Source organism: Ammodytes marinus (assembly GCF_949987685.1).
Source record: "Ammodytes marinus genome assembly, chromosome: 12".
Classification (NCBI taxonomy): domain Eukaryota; kingdom Metazoa; phylum Chordata; class Actinopteri; order Uranoscopiformes; family Ammodytidae; genus Ammodytes; species Ammodytes marinus.
In genome coordinates, this window is record NC_137216.1 from 28406594 (window position 1) to 28424093 (window position 17500).

At 40.0% G+C, this 17500-nt stretch overlaps 1 protein-coding gene across 2 annotated transcripts in view; it reads right to left on the reverse strand.

The window, feature by feature from the left end:
- pikfyve (phosphoinositide kinase, FYVE finger containing) overlaps positions 1 to 17500 on the reverse strand; it is a 39701-nt gene that overhangs the window by 12887 nt on the left and 9314 nt on the right. Inside the window, exons 6-24 of one of the 2 annotated variants that reach the window (XM_080037583.1) lie at positions 16366 to 16573; positions 15175 to 15261; positions 14288 to 14453; positions 13450 to 13607; positions 12760 to 12871; positions 11055 to 11190; positions 9980 to 10150; positions 9632 to 9694; positions 9398 to 9527; positions 8055 to 8235; positions 7457 to 7531; positions 6977 to 7084; positions 5680 to 5820; positions 4551 to 4677; positions 3248 to 4107; positions 1826 to 2230; positions 1372 to 1472; positions 1126 to 1197; positions 516 to 687 (exon numbers count right to left, since the gene is read on the reverse strand). In XM_080037583.1, coding sequence (XP_079893709.1) covers positions 516 to 687; positions 1126 to 1197; positions 1372 to 1472; positions 1826 to 2230; positions 3248 to 4107; positions 4551 to 4677; positions 5680 to 5820; positions 6977 to 7084; positions 7457 to 7531; positions 8055 to 8235; positions 9398 to 9527; positions 9632 to 9694; positions 9980 to 10150; positions 11055 to 11190; positions 12760 to 12871; positions 13450 to 13607; positions 14288 to 14453; positions 15175 to 15261; positions 16366 to 16573 — 3473 coding nt within the window. Of the gene's footprint in view, positions 1 to 515; positions 688 to 1125; positions 1198 to 1371; positions 1473 to 1813; positions 2231 to 3247; positions 4108 to 4550; positions 4678 to 5679; positions 5821 to 6976; positions 7085 to 7456; positions 7532 to 8054; positions 8236 to 9397; positions 9528 to 9631; positions 9695 to 9979; positions 10151 to 11054; positions 11191 to 12759; positions 12872 to 13449; positions 13608 to 14287; positions 14454 to 15174; positions 15262 to 16365; positions 16574 to 17500 lie in introns of both variants that reach the window. The other variant, XM_080037582.1, reaches the window with a different exon arrangement.

Genomic DNA, 17500 nt, shown 5'->3' on the forward strand with positions numbered 1-17500 from the left:
AAGTTAAAAAACAAAGGAACATTTCAAAAAGCAAAAAGGCACCAAATGCTTGTCGGATTCAAGCTTTTTTTTTTTGGTTCTTTGATCAGATATTTCCTTATTTAAAATATATATCTTACTCCTTTTGAAAGCTTTTTAAAAACTGTTTCCTTGTGTATGCATGGGTGTTTTTATGGTACAGTGAGTGGTACAGTAGATTTTAAATTATTAATATAACATTTACATATTATAGCTTTCACATAATATGTCATTCTATTCATTGGTTCGTTAAACAAATATGACTTTAGTTGAAAAACCAGAAAAAATTAGTTTGAATTTTTTTAATTGTATTAAAATGTATAGAGCTTGTTGTATTTTGTGCATAAACTCATAACTGATTTAATTTTGTACTGAAACTCTATGGCAACCTTAATGAATTGTGTTTGTCTAGGCCATTTACTAATAAACCTGTGATTTTTTTTAATAAATATGTAAATAAAAAAATTCTAAATGATATAATGTGAGTTCCCACTGACCTGTTTGCAGATGCGGCACCAGGAGTAGTTGAGTATTGTGTGCTGGTATCCGGGAACAGGAGAGTCGAGCTCCTTCAAGACGATCTGAACGCAGCCGCTGCCGTGGACAAACCGCCGGATGTGATGCACCATGGGAGTCTCACAGAACGCACTGGGGCACTGGTAGGACGGCCTGGGGAAGGACACAGACACACACACACGCACACACACACATACACACACAGACGAAACCATGCACACGCAGACAAGCGCGCACACACACACACACACACACACACACACAGACACACGAAACCATGGACACGCAAACACACACACACGCACACACACACACACACACAGACACACGAAACCATGGACACGCAAACACACACACACACACACACATAAAATTTGAAAAGCCGCTGACTAAGAATTTAGATTTAAAAACAACGAATTTAACACATTGTTCAAACAACTTTGAGAAACTGCCTGAGTTTTTCATCAAGTATAAGAGCATCAAAACTATTATTTATATAAACAAAATACAGATTTCCTCCATATTCGCTGATATTGAAGCTCTCGTCAAACCATTTCAATTGTATGAAAAATACATTTTGTTTTCTCTTACCTGAAACAATATCGCTCCAAGAATACACCAAGCGAGAGGTCGTTCTTTCCATAGAACTCCATTGTGACAATCCTGTTGGAAAACAAAGGGCAATGACGACACATTTTAAAACATTAAAAAAAACGAGGAAAACGAGGTATATAAGATGTTTTTTGTAAGTTTTTTGATAAATTAGATGTGTTACGATTATGATTGAGAAGATTTGTATGATATGATTTATGAATGAGGTTTGTATGAGGGGTTTACCAGGGGCTGACGCAGGGGTTGGGCGCGTTGTTGGACTGAGCCGATGAACTGCTGAAGAGAACACACAGTCTCTGGTGGTTGACTGGGTTCAGACAGTCCAGCTGAGGAACACAACAACAACAAACACAGTCAAGATACACAAAAAAATAAAATAAAATTATTATTTTCTGTAAGATTTATCATAAAATATAATATATAAAAAAAAAAAAAATCAGTGGTGACTTTTAAAAATAGCTTGTAAACGTTCCAAAAACCCAATAATGTTCAATTGTTGGTCCCCAGAATAATAAAACTATTTCTTTGTTAACTCGGGTAAAACACTAAAACATGTAAAAATCACATATCTGAGCACATAAAGTAGCTCAGAAGAGTTTCCATTTAAAAAAATAAAAAAAACATTATTTATCCAAAGAATAAATAAAAAAATTGGATACAGCCCAACCTTCCTGCTCACCTTGGGGGCCCAGACATCACTCAGTTTGCTGGGCTTCTCCTCTTCGCTGTCGGCTTTCACTAGCGCCTTAACCGTGACTTCCACTCCTCTGCTCTGCCCCCCCAAAGGTGCTGGATTACTGGGTGTGCTGAAAGGGTCTATGGCCTCTCTCTGCCTAATACGACCTCCCGTTGCCCTATAGTCCGCCAGCATTTTAGCTAGATCTTGGCTACTGCTCAGCTGATCTGTAATGCGAGTGCTTGTGAGGTTGTGTGAAGGCAGCACGTCTATGGGCCTTGGCTGTGGGACCACGCCATTGGTCGATCCACCGACCAATGAGGAAGGAGCGGAGTCTTTGAGCAACTGCCGCTTTCTGCGACCGTCCAGTTCCTTGAAATCCTTGTTGAGGAGAGGAGAGAGGAAGACCTAGGAGGGAGAGGGACAGTGCAGGTGAGCGTAGTAGTAAGATGGAAAAATCATTGATCTTTAGAGAAATTATCTGTAACTTTTTATACAATCGATTGTTTAAGTCATACTTGACTTTTACAAGCCAGAAAGATAATCACAGTGTTATGGACGAACATGGATACACCTGCTATTGGAATACGGACAGAGTTCAGTTTTGGAGAGAGTAACTTATATTGTAAAAAATTCAAAGAATCAAACTTTATTTGTTAAAATGTTATTAATAATAATAATAATAATAATAATAATAATAATAATAATAATAATAATAATAATAATAATAATAATAATAATAATAATAATAATAATAATAATAATAATAATAATAATTGATAGGTTTTATATAGCGCTTTATTGCCTAGGCACTCAAAGACGCTTTACAGGGTTCCTGGTTAAATGTTTTTTTGTTTTTTTTAAATTGTTATTTTTGTAACTAAAAGTTTCTAGTTTCAGCGTTTAAAATATATAGAACATGTGTTTTTGACTGATGGTCAAACATCTGAAGGCATCACCTTGGACTTGGATTAACATATACAGTCATATGAAAAAGTTTGGGAACCCCTCTCAGCCGGCATTATAATTGACTCTGCTTTCACAAAAAATAAATAAAAGTGGTATGTCTTTAATTTACCAGGAACAGCTAAGTACTGGGATGTTTTTCAAACAAAGATTTTTTGTAAAGCAGTATTTGGTTGTATGAAATAAAATAAAATGTGAAAAACTGGCTGTGCAAAAATATGGGTACCCTTGTGGTTTTGTTGATTTTAATGCCTGTAACAGCATGTAAAACTGATGAATTTTAACACAAAGTTGGTTGGATTATGTTGTTAAGCCTTGAACCTCATAGAAATGTCTGTTTAATCATGAGAAAATGTAACATATAATTATTGGAAAAAACAACCATGATGTTAATTGATAATGAGAGGATTGTTATTTGCAGCTTTAGATAGATAAAAAAAAAAATAATAATCTCGTTACCTGTTCGGGGAAGTAGTCCCTGCTGGGGCAGTGCATGCCGGCGGGCGTCAGGAGAAACGGCTTCTTGAAGGTTATGAACGGTGAAATACACAAAATAATATCCTTCAGCTCCTGTTTGAATGTCGCTGATATGGACTTCAAATGGTCATCGCTTGAGGTCACCTGCTCTGCCACGAACATCCCCGTATCATCCTGTAGCGGGTCCCTAAACAAGCGTTGAGTGGGCGTACCCGGACACTCCCCATCCTCTGTGCTTATGGAGTCTTCTTTAACTAGGCTTACATCACCGTCTCCATCGCAATCGGACGTTGCTACGAGCGTGTCCGAGCTATTCTCCTCAATCTCTTCCATGATAAACGGAGGAGACACACACAGGCACGGTACAGGGCTCGCAAACGTCGAAGAAGAGGGAATTCTCTCTTTGTTAGGAGCGTTTTCGTCCGGGATATATGGCGGTGAAGTGGGGTTCAATTTGTCTTGGAGAGCTTCAGTATCACCATTTTTGGACTCAACGGAAAGCCCTATTTCTTCAGGAAATTGTCCTAAAAGTGTAGAGTCCTCAATTTTGTCCAGGCTATCTCTGTTCGTTTCTATGCTAGCTACAATTGTCTCGTCCTCTTCCTCGATTGAAGCGCTTTCCAGCAGGCACGGGAAGGAGGCACTTTGGGGTAAGCTAGGCGGCATGGCGAATTCGTCCATGAGGAAAGAGATCTCGAGTTGGGAGTGATAGGCCACACACACCATCAGCATAATGATTTCTTTGACCCGGGCCAGTTCGTAGTCCGCGGCACCGCGTAGCTTTATGGAGCAGCCCAGGTGAAGGGAACAGCCCTCGAAGAACATCAGGGTCTTTGCTTCATCTGAAAGGACAGAAGGAGACAATTCAAATAGGATCGGGTTTGTGGGATAGATTTGACTATTTTTTTCTTTCTGACAAAAAAATTTCGTCATAGTTTTCGTTAACAATTCTGAAGGAATACTTCACCGGCGTTCTATCGTTATAAAATCCCTATTATAATATAATGAATGAGGTTTTTCTTCCCTCAGTCTTCCCTTGGCCCAGCTGTCCTGTTAATCCTAACCCTACATTTTCCCCTGCGTGATGTCACATATGGGAAAATGTAGGGTTTAGACAGTGAGACCATAAAACACTCTTTCTGCCTTTTCTCAGGCTAGGCTGAAGAGATTTCTAAAATGTTTGCACATTTATACTACATAAGATCTCAGAGTTCAATACACCTTCATATTTCCACCGGTGAAGTAGGTCTTTAACATTATAGAGAGTAGGAGTGGAGCTTCTTACTGTTGGCCAGAGTGAAGGGCTGCATGTAGAACTTGAGGCAGGTTCCCAGTCGAGGTTTGGTGAGTAACTGGTCCATAGACATCACCAGGTCACCTTGTGTCATACGACTCACTCTGTCCAAGACTTGCTATAGAGACAAAGAAGAAGAATGGAAACTTAGTAACAGTGGCAAAGACGAAAAGATTATTTTACTTTTAGTGTTTTATTGTGTGTGTCGCTAAAAATGTGATGTACTACACTTGTGTTAGATCGCTGCTTAGATTTTTTTTTTTCTAATTCTGCAAATGTATGTGTATTTGTAAGGTGTTTTTGGTAAATGGTAATGGTAAATGGACTTGTATAGCGCTATATCTCCGTTTATCACAGACCCAAAGCGCTTTACATTGTTTTTGTACACATTCACCCAGTCACACACACATTCATACACCGATAGCAGCAGCTACCACGCAGGGTAGGCTTAGCTAACTTTTTGTCGAAAGATCAAACAAAGAATAGATATAATGCAATTTAATAAAAAAATTCCTTATTGTTATTCTTTAATTTATACCATAAAATAATTTGCAATAAAGATTTAATTTCAATCTCATTTATGTTGGGCTGAATTTGTGTTTTTGTTTTGCTATATTAGTGACATATGTACAGTGAAAACCAAGAGGAGGCAATGATAATGACAGCCCGATTTAAGGGACACTTAAAAATGCATTATGTATATGTACAAGAATACTAGCGGATGCACAAGTCATATGATGATATGATAATGTGGTTTTTTTTCTATATTATCTTTATGTTGTGCATGTAAAGCACTCTGAGCTGAATTCTATGTATAATAATAATCTTTATTATGGACTCAGATGGTCCACTCACATCCAACATACACACACACACATAGAACACATTAAAATACATTACTCAATAAAATACTGTACTAAAATAGGTGCGAGCTATCATGCCAATGCTGAAGCCTGGATGTGAACCGATAGCCCATCATAGGGTTGGTTAAGGCTATAATGATGCTATTTTCTGATAAATCCAATCGACACATGAAATTGAACATTAACTGTGTGAAGGGTGCTATACAAATAAAGATTATTATTATATTTTTATTATGTAGCAGCGATATTACACTGACCGGTTTGACGTTGATGACCAGAGTGATGCCGTGCTCCAGCAGCATCTCCTGAGCGATTCTAGAAACAGTCTTCTCCACTAACACCAGGTTGGGACGCACGTCGACTATCCGCTGAACATAGTTCTTCAAAAACTCTCGTTCCTAAAAGACAGAGACACGAAGAGAAAATATTTTATTAGATTAATGAGATTGGAGCAAAATGCAACTGTATATCAGTGTAGTTGGAGTTTATTGATGTCATGTTCACAGTACAAGTACTAAATTAAAAGCAGAATTTGCATACATTTAGAAAAATTTTAAAGTCTATAGCTCTAGAAAATAATTCTTTAAATGTACATACAGTATACGTATACACAAAGCTGCAGTCTAAGTCCCTGTGCAATGATCCCCTATATGTAGGACTGCATGTGTGTGTTTAGAAATGTAGGAGGGGTGAGCTGAATGTCATTTGGATTGACATGTGTGTGACTCACATTGCATGTGTGTGTAATTGACAAAATAAAGACTTGATTTAACTTAACTTAAAGGTTCAGTAAGCGGAATGGTCAGTTTATCTAACTTCCTGTCAGTGATTGCAGTTAGCAGTCCCCTCCCTCGTCCCCACGTCACCACATTAATGCACCGAGGTCTTCAAGCAGCGAGTTATCTAGCACCATCTCAGATCCATAAGTGTGATAAAACATGATAAAAACCATCAAAACAGACATTAGGAAGGATTTGTACCTGCTCCGCCATTGTAGGCACATAAACATTCACCCATCTGTCGCTCTGCGCGTGCACCGGCAGTGAGACGGGTGCCGGTTTGTAGCGTTCTCTCTTGTGATTGGATATCAGTTTCGGGATCCCCGAAAAGTTTATTTGCCGATTACATGCAGAGCAGGTGACTGAGAGATCGGCTTTATGAAACGCGCACACTATGTAAGTGATCACTGTATGAATAAAGAGCGATTTAACACTTATATTAACATAAATAAACCGCTTACTTCACCTTTAACTTTAACTTAACTATTGTAAGAAGTAAGTAAGTAAGTAAGCTTTTATTTATATAGCGCCCTTCACAGACCAGGGTCACAAGGCGCTTCACAATGCGCTTCCAAAGCGCTTTACATATTCACATTTTATACACACACTCAAACACCGATGCAAGGCGCTTTCTGAACCATCGGGAGCAATTTGGGGTTCAGTGTCTTGCCCAGGGACACTTCGACATGTGGCGGGTAGGCGGGGAATCGAACCTCCGACCCTGCACTCCACTGCCGCCCCAATGTTCACTGTAGTTTCCCACTGAGTGACTGACCTGTAGCACAATGGGGTCGATGCAGGTGAACTTGGTTTCCTCTCGGTACAGATACTCGATGGAGCATTTCAGCAGCAGGATCTTTGGGTTCTTGATGTACGGGTTCATCTGAAAACAGTTTGAATTTTACAGTTAAATATTAACACTTCAAACAATGGCTTTTGTCACATAATGTATATACACATTATAACATTTTCTGAACATTATTGCCGATGTGAAAGAGGTGAGTGTGTTAATTTGTGATATTAATTCTGGACACAATAAAAAAACAGTGGAGAACACTTTTTTATTATTTTTATTTTCAAAAATTTTAAAAGATTTTTTAAATTTTTTTATTAAATAGCCTATATGTTTTCTAAAATAACTTCATAACATCACACAAAGAATGAATGTCTCTCTTTTGAAAAAGAAGGCATGGTTGAGTATTATATTTTTAAACACAATGAATGAATGTTCAGTTTTGTCCGGAATATTTTCTACCTTCTTGTGTGCGATGTTCTTGGTGCAAACGAAGCCGTTCACCACCGTCGAATCGAACTTCCTGCCTCCAGGAATCTGAAACACAAATGGCTCAGTTATACTTATGTGCATTTAAGCCATAATATAAAATAAGCTAAAACAGGCTGATCAATTGTTAAAAATAAATAAAAATTGCATTTTAAAGACAATAAAAACAAGCAAATTAAGAGTTCTAGATGGGAAAGGCAAACAGAAAAGTCTTCAGCTTTAGTTTGTGAGAGCAGAAAGTTGCGGTGGACCTCAACTTAAAAAAAAAAAAAAAAAAAAAAAAAAAGAGAAAGTATACCTGTCCTAGACAACCTATTAGTGCAACAGAAGTATCATGTATTATTATTATTATTATTGTTGTTGTTGTTGTTGTTGTTATTAGGTTTGCATGATTCATAGCATAAGAAATGTAGCAGCAAGCAACATGATGTACAGTATGACTACAGTTTTACAGATTTGATTCATATATTGTGTCCTCATAGGTCAAAAGTGACCTTCTAACAAATGTAGCAGCAAAAGAGATAATGTCTGACTACAGTTTGACAGATTTGATTAATATATCATGCCTGACCTTCTTGACGTGTACCAGTTGGCGTATGTCCATGTCGTCGTCATGGTTGCGTACGTCGGGCCGTACGGTCTGCACCACCTGTCTCACCACGGGAACAATGATGTCACGCCACGACAGAGACAGAGATTCGCTGTAGAGCAGCTGCTGCAGCAACGCCATCATGTGGCTGTGGTTCGCCGAGCTGAAACACACAGAGAGGTGTAGGGCGAGAGGGTTAGATAAATGAGAGACTTAAAGGGACACTGTGTAACATTTTAAGTAATTTATTAGCTAAAATCAATATCCTCATTCATAAATATGTCCTTATTGGTGTAAAATCACCTCTGCCAATAATCTGAATTATCCTCCTGAGCGGAGAATTACAAATATTAATATTACATTTTGTACATTGAGCAGGCAAGTCTTATGGAGGCATCCATGTTTTTGGAATGTCATCAGGTGCATTGTTTAGAATTTAGAATTTAGAATTGTTCTTGTCCTTGAAGGCCACTGTAGCTTCTGTTATTATTCAAAAGGGGTGGGGTTACACAGGGAGTGTTGCATTCTAGAACTTTCTTGATGATGTCATATTACCCAGTGCCCCTTTAATAACCAGTCGCAGAAAATGCAAAGTACTCTCATGTTGAAAGTATTCCTCTTGAAATATTAACTGTTTGTGAGTCGCTCGGTTTCCCTTGTTTATTAGACTGTCCACATCATTTTCATATTGCAGCAGCCATATGTATGATGAATATGAATTTACTTTATCACTACAAATATTAAATGTACAAGTTACTCAGATGAACAAACAAGGAATAGCACCAATGCATTTACAAGTCTTAAAATTATGATTCGGACATTATGTGAGATTAAACTCATATTTACAACACAAATGTTTAGGGGGCCTAAAAGCTTAGGGTCGGCCCTGTTTAAAGGTGCTGTAAGCGTAATGGTTCATTTGGAAGGATTTTTACCTGCTCCGCCATTGTAGGCGCATAAACATTCACCCATGTGTCGCTCTGGCGTGCACCGGCAGTGAGATCATGAGTGAGACGGGTGTCGGTTTGTAGCATTCTCTCTTGTGATTGGATGTTCATTTCGGGATCCGACAAAAAGTTTATTTGACGATTACATACAGAGCAGCTGACTGAGGGATCGGCTTTATGAAACGCGCACATTATGTAAGTGATCACTGTGTGAATAAAGCGATTTAACACTTATATTAACATAAATAAATCGCTTACTTCACCTTTATGGACTATATTAAGCTTTAGTCTGTCTCCTAGACAGGGTAGGGTGGCTGTTATATTTGATGTTTAATCACAATGGACCCAATGAGTGTGTGTATGTTTCTGTCCACTCACAGCAGCCTCTCCATGGCCTTCTTCTCCCCGTTCTCCTCCCGTAGTTGGTCCAGGGAGCTGTGGTGCCAGCCCAGCGGAGTGAACAGCATCTCTTTGGCCTTTTCCTCCACACGACGGTTAAACAGAGACTCTGTGGGAGTGTTAGGTTCAAAGAAAGAAGGAGAAGGTTTTATTAGCTATAAGGCCAGTGTGTTAATGTCTGGTTGAGTGAATAAGGAAGTGCAAAGTTCCTACCTTTAATGAAGGCATCACTTATGACGATGTTCTGCCCTCCGTCCTCCGCCACAAGGAACTCAGCTGAAAGAGGAAGGAAACTTAAGACTCCTCTTTAAAGTGCGTAACTTTTCATATAAATGAATGTTGGTTCAAATTAAGCCATCTCCAAACAAGTTGACACAAAGTTGACTAAGCCTATCAGCTCCACAAAACTCTCTGTATTTCTCAGTATGGCAGCGTTTACAAACTGGGGTCACACACACTATCAATAAAGCAGTGTGTGTGTGTGTGTGCGAGTGTGAGCATGCGTGTGTGTGTGTGTGTGTGTGTGTGTGTGTGTGTGTGTGTGTGTGTGTGAACCTCTACCTTTCTGCTCCGTGCCAGTGCCAGACATGACGTGTGGGTACTTGGACTGTTTCTTGATGTGGAAGTTGACGTTGTGTTGCTCCACGTTGAGGTTGATGGACGAGGCCGAGTCACTGTCCACCACCGACTGAGAACTGCTGACTGACGTCCTCTTACTGGGGCTGCCTGAGTCTGGGGAGGAAGGGAGAGACATGGGGGGGAGAGAGAGAGAGAGAGAGGGAGGGAGAGAGGGAGAGAGGGAGGGAGGGAGAGAGAGAGAGAGAGAGGGAGGGAGAGACATGGAGGGAGGGAGGGAGAGAGAGAGAGAGAGAGGGAGAGAGAGACATGGAGAGAGAGAGGGAGAGAGGGAGAGAGAGACATGGAGGGAGAGAGGGAGGGAGAGAGAGAGAGAAAGAGAGAGGAAGAGAGAGAGAGAGAGAAAAGGAGATGGAGAAGGCGGGAGAGAGAGAGCGAGTGAGAGAGAGAGACAGAGAGAGAGAGACGGGTCAATGAACGTGTTACAATCAACTTTTAATAATAGGCTTGTGATGTATTCACAGATATTCTTGCTAAAATGTGATTCAAGATTGTTTTCCTTAAAAATCTTTTTTTTTTAATACAAGTCTTGCACTCTTTATTGCACACTTTTAAACATCACATGTAAGTGCTGGAAAAGTCTATTCCAACAGTCTATTTTCCTCTCTTTTTTTACAACACTGAACATACATTTTTTTTAATTGAAACTACAGCTTTGGCTTAAAAAGAAATATATGAAACCTCGTTCTCTGTTTTGGACAACAAACTACAATACTAAATGGTCCTGGGTTTAAAACACAAACTTACAATTTCAACATTTGGGGGCTTCAATGAGGGACTCTGGCAAGATACGTTATCTATTATACATTGTTCCCAAGCAAAGAAGTAAAAATGCAGCGTGACGTTAATGCACAGGGGAGTATTAGCCAGAGAATTTTATGTTAACGAGTTTACATAAAATATATGAATCAAGATCATGATTATTTTCTGTGATAAATCTTGCAGCCCTACTGTGATAAAGCTTATAATAAAAACAAAGCACTAGACCCTCCATACGTACTGGGCATGGTGTCATCTGTCTGCTCCGGGTCGCTGTCGTCAAACTTGATGTCTTTGAACCAGGACGGCTCAGAATGTCCCTCCACCGAGTTCACACTGTCACTGTCTGGAGACGGGGTTTCTGAGAACTCTGTACTCTACACAACAGACACACACACACACACACACACACACACACACACACACACACACACACACACACACACACACACACACACACACACACACACACACACACACACACACACACACACACACACACACACACACACACACACACACACACACACACACACACACACACACACACACACACACACACACACACACACACACACACACACAGAGACATCACATTACAATCAAAACATTTCATTTTATGTTTGAATCATTGTAACTGAAATAAATGAGCAGGTTCTGATCAGTTTGAGGTGGAGTCAGTGATTCTTGTTTTCAGGCATATCTCAGAAATACAGATAATTTGTTTTTTTTGTGAAAACATAATTTGTTTATTGTATTTCCATGCTTTTCATTTTGTTTTGTATGTTTGATATGTCTGAAATAAATTGAATCAAATCAAATCAAATCAAAATCAGTGAATATTTCCTCACACTTCAAAAAATATCAAGTTAATACACAGCCTTGGCTCTGTTAACGGACATTTTGCTAGCTACAGTGGGCCCCATTGTTTACGACCTATTTGTTTAAGCACCAGTTTACAGAGCCTAGGCTGTGTACTATGAACACTTGTTTTTTTTCAGCACACACACAGTACAGTACGGACAGGTAGCAGATCTTGAGGACCGATTCACTGATTCTGACAAAATGATTTTGACAACAAGCATTTTCCAGACTCACTAATTAAGAACCCGCACCCAGTTCTACTTATAGGAAACATATGAGGGATGGAACACACACCAAGTAGACCACATAGAACACATTTCTGATGTTTTCTCATTTTTTTTTTTTTTTTTTTTTTTTTTTTTAATTAAATTTCTTTTTTTATCCAAAATATTATCCAAACTTTTTTTTTTAACCCTAATATTACAATGTGTTGTCATTCATTTTTTTTTTAAATTTGTTCAAATGTACTTTGAATTTAGCAAAAGAACATATGTTAATTCAAAATAAATGAAACACTAAAATTAATTGATTAGCATTATTACCATTTTTGTTATTGTGACAAATAAGTCACTACAAATTTCTATGACTATGTTGAGGCTCATGGCCCAATGTGACCTTTACGTCACAGCGATATTTACCTAACTTGTTCTATATAAAGTTGTTAATGAAATATGGTCAGACTAGGTTAAATGTAATACAACACACCTTATTAAAGCATTAGAAGTGTTAAATGGGTTTTAACTCACCTTTAGTAACAACAAACAAGCTTTTGAAATTTGCTCATTTCTCCAATTGTGTGCAGCTGTCACACTGCAATGTTTGGGAAGTCACTTCCTGACACAGTCACATGGCTGTCACATGACCACCACACCAGGATGTTGAGTATATGTCAAGCATGTTGAGCTACTTAATGAGTAAAAATCTAGTATAAACCTGTATGAGGACCATTTTGGGACATTCAAAGTGTGTGTGACCTGGATGTCACCGTGGGTCCTTATGGTTTTATCACCACCAAAATGTCTCTTTTTGGGTGCATTGAAGTGATAATTTAAATCGTAATAGCATGCAGTTCAGGTTGTTACCTGTAGGGGCCGATAGAGGGCGTACTCGTCCCTGAACAGCTGGTCGTTGTGAGTGACACAGTCCAGCCAGCGCCCGTCCACCAGCGCCTGGCCGATCGCGATGGCCTGGGGTCTGAAACACACACACATCAGAATGGGAGACAGTTGGGGGCGCCTTTAGCTCAGTTGGTAAGGCGTCCCCCTCCCGGGCCGGGCCCAGCAGCAGACCCGGGTTCGATTCCCACCCGCGGTCGTTCTCTGCATGTCACTCCCCTCTCTGCCCCATTTCACCTCTGTCTCTCTGCACTATCAATAAAGCATAAAAATGCCCAAAAAATATCTTAAAAAAAAAAAAAAAAGAATGGGAGACAATTAAGACAGATGCCGATATTACTTTGTTATTTTTATTGGCATTTGAAAAAATACAAGTATTTAGTATTAATAACAAATTAGAACCAAAGTAGAACCTAAATGAACATTTATCAAATAAATCTAGACAGAAAATGTGTATCCATAGTCTATTGCACTAGGTCTTCCCTTCTGTTGGCGCTGTTAAATAGAAGAACACTTTTTTCCAATGAGTTATAAGTAAGAAAGTCAACTTTGTGTGCGTGAGTGAATCAGGCACTTTTCAAAAGCTAGGTTACAACGTCGTGCATAACAAAAGGACACATTAGCACACAATACAAGAAACATGTGATGAGATGCTACCTGGTGGAGATGGTCCCGTTCCTCAGCAGCCAGTTGACGAGCTCTTTTCCCACAATGCAGTTGGGGTAAGTCCTCAGCCAGTATCTGTGGTCCTGGAACTCCATCCCTGTGTTGTTGTGACAGATTTTCTTCCAAAGGTCTTTCAGCTGTGAGGAGTCCTGCAGGATGGAATAATGTGTAATGTTTAACAATGATAAATATATTAATGTTTCTTTTATTTTATTTTTAATATGAGTTCAGAGGAAGCATGAAGGGATCAGCGTGGGGGAAATGAGAAAAGAAAAAAAACTTTTAAAAAAGAATTAAAATTGCAACAATTGATTATTTTGACCAATTGGGGAAAGCGGAAATTATTTACAAACACAACATTGACAGTGACATAGAAAATAAATGTATGCGTCTGTTTTTATTTATTTTTATTTTTTGGAAATTAATACATTTCAAATTTATATATCTTTATATATTTATATATAGTTTCTGTAGAAAACACTTAAAAAACAGATCAAGCCAGCCACACTTTGGTGCCCGTCTATCCGTGGAATCACTGTGCACATGCCGAACTTGCACTGCTCTAGTTTATAACACCATTTAAATTAAAGCACTTTAAAAGAGGGATTCAGGGGGCGCCCTTAGCTCAGTTGGTAGGGCGTCCCCCCCGGAACGGGCCCAGCAGCAGACCCGGGTTCGATTCCCTCCCGCGGTCGTTCTCTGCATGTCACTCCCCTCTCTGCCCCATTTCACCTCTGTCTCTCTGCACTATCAATAAAAAGCATAAAAATGTCCAAAAAAAAAAAGAGGGATTCAAATAGTGAAAAATAAAATAAAATAAAGTATCCACCAGCAGTATCTTCCTCTCCTCCTCGCTGTGGTCCAGCTTGGCCCCGCTCTTGGAGCTCTTGCTGCCCGACGGAGCCCTGCTGGCCGGGGGGGAGACCGAGCTGTCGTAGGCCGGAACCATGGAGGGACCAGAGCGGTCCAGAGACAGGGTCGTCACACTGGCAGATCTGTGGTGGAGAGAGAGAGGCCAGTTTTAATTGTATTACATTTTGACATCTAAGATTATGAATTCAGAACAGTTACATTAGCTGACAATAAAAACAGTCTTCTATAGGTCGTCTTCACAGCAGACCCGGGTTAGAATATGCCCCATTGCACCTCTGTCTCTCCAAACTGTATAGTAAGTATAGTTGGGGAGACTGTGGCTCAGTTGGTAGAGCGGGTCGGCTGATGATCAAAGGGTTGGAGGTTCGATCCCCGCCCTGCCACCTGTGTCATAGTTGTTGTGTCCTTGGGCAAGACACTTCACCCACCTTGCCTCGTGTGAATGTCGATAGTTAGCCTGCTGCTATCGGTGTATGAATGTGTGTGTGAATGGTAACGTGGGAAAGGAAAACAGGTCTCCCTTGTAAAAGAGTCTTCGGTCTCAAAGGGATTGAGACCGATACATATACCTGTATAAATAAAGGTTAAAAAAAAAAGAAAAAAAAGTAAAGCATAAAAATTACCAAAAAATATCTTAGAAGTCTTCTATATCGGTTGAGCTTCTTCTTCTCCTGTTTATATGCGGATCGTTATTTGGATTTTGTGCAGTCAAATTTTCTAATTAATTTGCTAACCACATGCAAAATATTATGTGACTTATTTTGTAAATGCTACATAGTACTACTTTAACTGTGCAGCAAGTCACCATTCTTCACCATCTAAAAACAAAAATCAATGACTCACCTTTTCCTAGCTGGTGATTTTCCCAAGTCTTCTTGTAGCGTTGTCAGTCTGGAATGGGCGCTGTTCTGAGCTTCCTGGTGAATCATACTAATACACACGCACACGTGCACACACACGAACACACACACACACACACACACACACACACAGACACACACACACACACACACACACACACACACACACACACACACACACACACACACACACACACACACACACACACACACACTTATTATAATATGTATGTGGTTATATTTACATATCCTCTATTTGAGCCAATCTAATTTGTGATAAGTGAATTTGAGCATGCAGAAGGCTAGCATTACAGACAGATACAGTTTAGGAAGATGTGGAAAAAAATGTATGAAACCAACAAAGCAAGAAACTCACTTCTTCCTCATCCCAATGGGAGTTTTTCTAGGCCAGGAGAGAGAGAGAGAGAGACAGAGAGAGAGAGAGATAGATAGAGAGAGAGAGAGAGAGAGAGAGAGAGAGAGGGAGAGGGATGGAGAGAGAGAGAGAGATGGAGAGAGAGGGAGAGGAGAGAGGGAGAGGGAGAGAGAGAGAGAGTGAACAAGTTGAAAGAGAAATAAGCAAGAAGCACACCGAATCAAAACAACTGCAGAAAAACAAGCACAGGGTTATAACTGGCACAGATGAAGGAGGCTGAAAAAAAGTTACAGTCGCGTGTTTCAATCAAGACAAAATAATAAGGTGACAAAACCACGGAGAAATCTGTTCAAATAATACAAATGTGAAAAAAGATTTCCTCGACTTGATTTGGCCCTACGTGTGTGTGTGTGTGTGTGTGTGTGTGTGTGTGTGTGTGTGTGTGTGTGTGTGTGTGTGTGTGTGTGTGTGTGTGTGTGTGTGTGTGTGTGTGTGTGTGAGTGAGTGAGTGAGTGAGTGAGTGAGTGAGTGAGTGAGTGAGTGAGTGAGTGAGTGAGTGAGAGAATGACTGACTGACTGACTGACTGACTGACTGACTGACTGACTGACTGACTGACTGACTGACTGACTGACTGACTGACTGACTGACTGACTGACTGACTGACTGACTGAGTTAGTGTGCGTATGTCTGTTCGTATGTGCGTGCTCATGTATGCGTGGGTGAGTGTCTGTCTGTCTGTCTGTCTGTCTGTCTGTCTGTCTGTGTGTGTGCACATTACTGCGCGTTTCTGAGTGTACCTCTGCCATGTCTGGTCTTCCTCCAGAAAGATGTTCCTGCTGGCCTTACGTCCTCCCACAGGTGTGCGTGGCTCGCTGGGCTCAGACACACTCACAGAGCTGGGAGAGTCAGACAGAGCGCTCAGGTCTTCACCGATGGAACCAGAGTCTGTTGAGTGAGCGTAGCTGAGAGCCAGCTTACGGCAGTACGTACACGCACGCAGGTCTCCTGGGTAGAGAGAGAAGGAAAAGAGGGTTGAATGGTGGACGAAAAGAAGGTATCGTGAAGTTAAGTTATTCAATTGTATACAGGGTACATTGAAATGAGTCTTTTTCGCATATCCCCTCTCTCAAGTTTTCAGAGCGCAGGGTCAGCCGTAGTACAGCGCCCCACAAGTTTTTCATTGCACAATGAAAACAATTTATGGAATGGTATTAGGAGAGGAGAGGGAAATAATAAGAGGATGTTTTTTTTTTCCATTATGCGCTTTCAGAAATTAGACAAATGTCGAAAAGTCCAGAATAAACTGGCCAGTTCAAGACTGCGGTAAAGTTTGAAAAATGTTGACAGATTCCAACTTCCCAAATGATGCATCTTTGCTATGGTCATAAGACAGACAATGGGCTACAACCTCATTTTAACTGAAAGCAGACGTCCTCTAAGCTCCACTAATACCATTGCTCTCTTTGTGCAGCGGCCAATTGTCTGCCTTATGATGGTAGCAAGGATGCATCGTCTGTGTCTTTTAATCACGTTTTACTTATGACTTATGGATCCCGGAAGTTCAAATCTGTCATTATCTTTCCAACTTTACCGCAGTCTTTAACTGTCAATGTTTTCCATTTTTTTGTGCACAAGAAAAGATTAAAAAAAAAATAAAAAATAAAAAATACCTACATACAAACATAAAAGAGAATAATTTTTTTTAGTTTTTCTTAAAGTACAAAAAGTTGGGGCGCCCTTAGCTCAGTTGGTAGGGCGTCCCCCCCCCATGGGCCTCGGCCAGCAGCAGACCCGGATTCGATTCCAGCCCGCGGTCGTTCTCTGCATGTCACTCCCCTCTCTGCCCCATTTCAACTCTGTCTCTACACTATCAATAGGCTAAAGCGTAAAAATGCCAAAAAAAAATAAAAAAAAAAAAAAAAAAGTACAGTT